Source organism: Acartia tonsa, chromosome 9 (assembly GCF_053477335.1).
Source record: "Acartia tonsa isolate MP-2025a chromosome 9, ASM5347733v1, whole genome shotgun sequence".
Classification (NCBI taxonomy): domain Eukaryota; kingdom Metazoa; phylum Arthropoda; class Copepoda; order Calanoida; family Acartiidae; genus Acartia; species Acartia tonsa.
The window spans coordinates 48,264,842-48,270,016 of NC_137268.1; the positions used below are offsets into that span (position 1 = coordinate 48,264,842).

The window sequence follows — 5,175 nt, forward strand, 5'->3', positions numbered from 1 at the left end:
TTGTCATCCTTGTTGCATTTTTTATTTGTAAAATGCATTAGCATTGAGCACTGTCTAGGTAAAAAATATTCAAACAAACAAAATATTATGTTTGAGGACTAGTAGACAGATCAAAAGAAATAGAAGGGTTGATAATTTTAGTAGAAATAGATGAAAAATAATTTTTGTTGTAGCCAAAAGAATTTAGACATCATTGCAATAAGAAAATGAAAAAAAAAACAGTACTTGAAACATCAAAGTGTTTATTTATTTATTGCAAAAATGTTGAAATGCAAAAAATGACTTAACAATTTCAAGAGGAAAATATATTTAAATTCATAACTTAGTTCAAATATTCATAAAATTAAATTTGCTTAAAAATTCATTGATTCTTACAGACTATTAAGTTACTTTATAATTCATAAAAATAAATCAACATAGGTACTGAGCTTAGTATTCTACTTTATTTTCTAAAGTGTGTTATTAAAATGGATGTAGAATAAATGAATATATTGCAATTTCCCCCCGGATTTATTGGTCGGGCCGTTTATCCAGTATTAGGAAATAGGATGGGGTAATGGAGGGCTATGGGATCATTATTTACTATAGAAAATGTCTTGTGTAAGATCCAAGTAATTATACATCCACTGTAATTAAACATTAGTTTACCTAATTTAGTATTTTTAGCACACAAATTTGTAATTTGCATTTAGCTACCTGGTGGTTGTCATGCTATACAGCAAATTCATTATCATATAGCAAAACAAATCTACCAAAACTGTATGTCAACTTTCTGGGTATCAAATAGAAGATCATAACTGCGATATCTTTTTTCAAAAATGAATAACTACATGAAGCTGTAACATATTCACATTAATAAAAAAATTATTGCTAGAATTAAAACAATGCCTTTTTTAAATCTACGCATTTTCTTTAGATAGATGTTTTTAAGATGAGACAAATCTAATAAACAAAATAGATTTTCTATATGTTTCATATGACCTTTTGGAACTATTTTATGTAAGGAAGGATAATTATTTATATTTTGCTAATTTTACAAGCTTTCATTCTGTTTTATAGGAACATTTTTACTTAATTTGAGACTTCAAAATTTTATCTTTGGTTGCAATCAACAGAATTGGTAAAATTTACATAGATATACATAGTAAGCATCTGTACAAGTGTATGTACCCCTTTAAAATTATACAGTATAACTCCCTTCCCAGTTTAATTTTTTTTTGGTACACAAATAAATTTTTAAGTATAAATGTATACCCCAAACAAGTACCTGGCCCAAGTGGTGGGAACAGCTCAGTCTGCTAGCAAATTACTTTCTGCTCTTTTGTAGCGACTTGGCTTTGTTTATATTTATGACACTTTTGGCTGATATTCAAAGACCATATTGAAAGGTGGTACAGGGTCCCAACCCTGTGTGGTAGAGTAGCAAATAGGTCATGCCCCCCTCTATTCTTTTCCTTTTATGATACACATCAATAATGAACATCTGTGCATGTATTTATACTTGTTTGTGTATTATTCTGATTTTTATGTATTATTATTATTATAAAATATGGAGTTTGGTAACCTCATTAGATAATATCTGACAAGAAATGCAAATTTTTAAAGATAGATAAGTTAAAGTGTTAATTATCATATTTTTTCTCATTTGTTGCTCTGTATGAAGTATAAACTAACAATGGCTTAGCATGAAGTGCATCTGTTCAGCGTCAGAAAGGTGAATCAAAGAGATAGGTGTTACTTAATCTAATGCCCTGTGTGTTCCCCTTAGTTATCCTTTGTTTTGTATCTGACGTTAAAGTGACATAGGGTAACACGAAAAAATAACCTAGTTCAATTGCTTTTAATTGTTCTTTTTTAGCACTTTATAAATTGCTCATTATAAATTATTGAGTTTGAGAGATGTAACTAAAAGGTTTCAAGTAAATATTCAATATGTCACAGAAGCCTTGTTTGTATTAATTAACATCCATTAGGTATTCTGTTATCATGTGTATATATTTTATTAAAATACTTCTATTTCATTTTTAATTTTGTGTCAAATTATCTTTTTCAGTTACCACTCCCTGTAACTTTAGACAAGCAAGTATCCCAGATTCCAAATCCAAAGTCGAGAAGGCTGACAGCAGAAAATCCCAGCCACAACCCTAGAGAGGATCCAAGGTCAACTAGAAGGCTGAACTCATCATAGCTGTACATATCTTTCAGCAAGGTTACCTGAGAAGTAATGTTTTAAATATATAAATTGTCATACTAACTTTTAGAATCTGCTTAAATTATGATTTAATCATAGTAAAAACAACCTCAACACAAAAATTTTGTCAGCACGCCTAGAGGTCTCAGATAGACCATAAAAATATTATTAATACTAAAAATATTAATAAAACTACTATTATTAAAATCTGTAATCAATTGGAAATACCTGAGGATTTTGTGTAAATTTGATTAAAGAACTAGACATAACCTCTTCATCAGCATCCAGAACTTCAAATCTGAAAGTATATTTAGGAAAATTAAACTGTTTTTAACCTACTTTTGAAAAGACACTTGTAGAATTATACTGCGAAGCTAAAAATAAGTACAGTAGTCCACATCAATTTTTATTAGGATTTTAAAGTTTATTTTTTACTATGGATTAAATAAATTTTACTGAATCATGATGTTTTTTTCCTCTGTGGATAAAATTCTCAGCTTTTAGAGTGTTTTGCTTCATGAATATTGCATGCTAGTATAGAGTGAAGTTAGGTCTTTTGATTTTATCTATCAAAACTAATTGAAAATTAATACTTTACAATATATCAAGGAATTAAAACAAAAATGTGTCATGTCTATTATCCATTTAAATACATAAAAATTGGCTGTAAAGGGTTAAATAATGTAAGATGACAACAAATGTTTATGCAATACAACAAATTTAGTTTTGACATATATACAAATATGATATAAAATAAGATTATTTCTTAAAATGTTTTTAAAAAGTATGTATCTTTTATGTGTATGGTTTTCATTCTTTTCATTTTAATTAAATAAAATTATTTAACTACATTGGAAATAAGTCACTTTGTGAAAACACTCTTTCGAAAATTATAAAGAATTGAAATGAAAAAATATTTCTTATTGGTTTAACTTCAGCATTATGTTTTTTATTGTATTATGTCAGATTTTTCAATGAAATTAATTGTTTTAGAAAAAAAAAAATTTCCATTGAACAGAGTAATGTTTTTTTATTGTATCAGTATAAAGTTAATTATATAAAATTGTTCACTAAGTGACAATATTACACGCAGTAAAAAAAGACTTTTTGCTCTAGTCAAAAAATGACCAGAGCAACAGTAAAAATTAATTTATAAATCCCCCCCAAAAAAGTTTATTGGGGACTTAATTCAAATTTGGGCTCTGCAGTCTGATTCTATAGGTGTCATAGTATATTTTTAACCCCCCATTAAAAAATAGGTTAAAAACAGTTTAATATGCTATTGAATATGATATGTTTCTGTTTTTACTTCCTTTCATTTCCACAAAGTAGAAATGCAAGAAGTGCGATCTTGTTATGATAATGAAGTAATCTTCTGTTCTTACCTGATGTGTGTGGTCAGACAAGGTTCCAGACATTTTTCAAACATTTGTGGTTTTCCATTGGACAGCAGTTCAACTACATCATCATGCATCTCCTTCTTTAAATTATTTTCAGGTGGTTTGTCAACCTCACAAGTCAAATTCCTAAATTATGTATAACTAAAACAAAGCCTCTTAAATTAAAAAAAAAAATTACGCATTTTAAGAAGAATTTCACAAATAAAAAGTTAAATTCAATAGAATAAACATGAGTGCAATAAAAGATACTGGTGTTTAGAAGATAGCCATGGTGGAATACACCCATAAGCCTCCAGCACTCTTGACTCAGCAGCTTCCTGAAATTGATAATCTTATCAATTTCAAATTATATTCAAATTATATATTTAACACATAAAACTGAGCTTTATAATGTATATATTTAAACTCCTTCCTGAATACACATTCCATAGCTTGAGTTTCTCTTCTCATAGTCCATGCAAATTGTACCTTCCCTTAGAGATGCATCATTTATAACATAGTCAATCTAGAATTAATGATAAATATAATTTTATCTGCATGATAAAATAAATCACTATCATGCAAAAAAATTTTTACCTGGATTCTTGCCCATTCATACAAAGTGCCTCCATTTTCTTTCCTGACAGGACCAACTGTTTGTTTAGCTCCTGGCAAATAATCAATTCTGAGACTGTTCTTTCTTTTGGGATCCCTAGCAATCAGGTGTATTTTCTTCTCAGACATTATTCTTCCATATTTGTTCAAGTTCAAATCAAAATTTAGTTCATGGCAATAATCATTAGGAAACAGGAAAGATGGATTTTCACTAGTCTTGTTTCCATTCTCTAGTTTAAGTTTAGAGTAATCATAGGTGTAAATGTCCTTCAAAATTGTTTTGAATGACAAGTTTGATGCAGAGCCCTTCCAGGTTGGAACTGATGTTCCCTTGTGTGTCTCAAGTTCTCCAAGAAAGATCATATCTTCTTTGGCATAACCATACTTCTGGGCAACATCTGTTCTCATCTGATCATGTTGACAAACATAAAATATCGGTGGAGTCATGTCTTGCAGACCAATCATTGAAGTAGATTTAACTATAGGACCTTCCAAGTACTTCTCAACTGATTTGGTCATCTGGTAAACAAAAACTGCAAAAGCAGCGATGTAAAATATACATCGAATAAAGAACTGGGACTGCATTTTACCTTTGAAATTGGTTTGTTACTAAACGTACTAAATGTGAGTTTTGTTAATCTAATTACTTTCTTTACTGGAAAATAGGTATGTAATATTGGTGTTAGATATTTACTCAAGGTTCAATAAACCAACAAAGTTTACAATAAACTCTAGTGTAATCTAGTTTTATCTGTTTGTATAACCTTTCTTTACTAATACAATTTCTAAGGTTGTAAGGTCACAAGAACACAATTACTACTGGTTATTAAAGGGACTGTGAACGAGAAAATTTCTCATTAGATTATCAAACCTTAACATCATCTCATTCATATAATCTCAAAGATATTGCAAAACTGTCTCTCGTTTCCTTAAAAAATGGCTTTTTCTGCCGATTTTTACTATATCCAAGATTGGCGAAAAAATTTCTAG

The 5,175-nt window shown here is 29.1% G+C and overlaps 2 protein-coding genes across 2 annotated transcripts; both read right to left on the bottom strand.

The window, feature by feature from the left end:
* Window positions 1-1,986: 1,986 nt before the first annotated feature.
* LOC145327922 (uncharacterized) lies at window positions 1,987-3,904 on the bottom strand. The gene is made up of 3 exons (XM_080171452.1): window positions 3,577-3,904; window positions 2,420-2,489; window positions 1,987-2,214 (listed from the first exon to the last, which is right to left on the bottom strand). Exons 1-3 carry the CDS (start codon window positions 3,663-3,665, stop codon window positions 2,050-2,052), a joined length of 324 nt encoding a protein of 107 aa, XP_080027578.1. The 5' UTR covers window positions 3,666-3,904; the 3' UTR covers window positions 1,987-2,049.
* Window positions 3,905-3,991: 87 nt separating this feature from the next.
* On the bottom strand, window positions 3,992-4,960 carry LOC145327597 (uncharacterized). The gene is made up of 2 exons (XM_080171135.1): window positions 4,168-4,960; window positions 3,992-4,096 (listed from the first exon to the last, which is right to left on the bottom strand). The coding sequence occupies exons 1-2, from the start codon at window positions 4,768-4,770 to the stop codon at window positions 3,992-3,994; spliced, it is 708 nt and encodes a 235-aa protein (XP_080027261.1). The 5' UTR covers window positions 4,771-4,960.
* Between the last annotated feature and the right edge of the window lie 215 nt (window positions 4,961-5,175).

Excerpts from the sequence above, each read along its gene's own strand:
- LOC145327922 (XM_080171452.1), bottom strand. The coding sequence starts at position 3,665 with ATGCATGATGATGTAGTTGAACTGCTGTCCAATGGAAAACCACAAATG. Across the intron at positions 2,490-3,576 it reads TGTCTGACCACACACATCAG|ATTTGAAGTTCTGGATGCTG; the intron begins GTAAGAACAGAA and ends ATATACTTTCAG. Across the intron at positions 2,215-2,419 it reads AATTTACACAAAATCCTCAG|GTAACCTTGCTGAAAGATAT; the intron begins GTATTTCCAATT and ends ATTACTTCTCAG.
- LOC145327597 (XM_080171135.1), bottom strand. The coding sequence starts at position 4,770 with ATGCAGTCCCAGTTCTTTATTCGATGTATATTTTACATCGCTGCTTTT. Across the intron at positions 4,097-4,167 it reads ATGAATGGGCAAGAATCCAG|ATTGACTATGTTATAAATGA; the intron begins GTAAAAATTTTT and ends CATTAATTCTAG.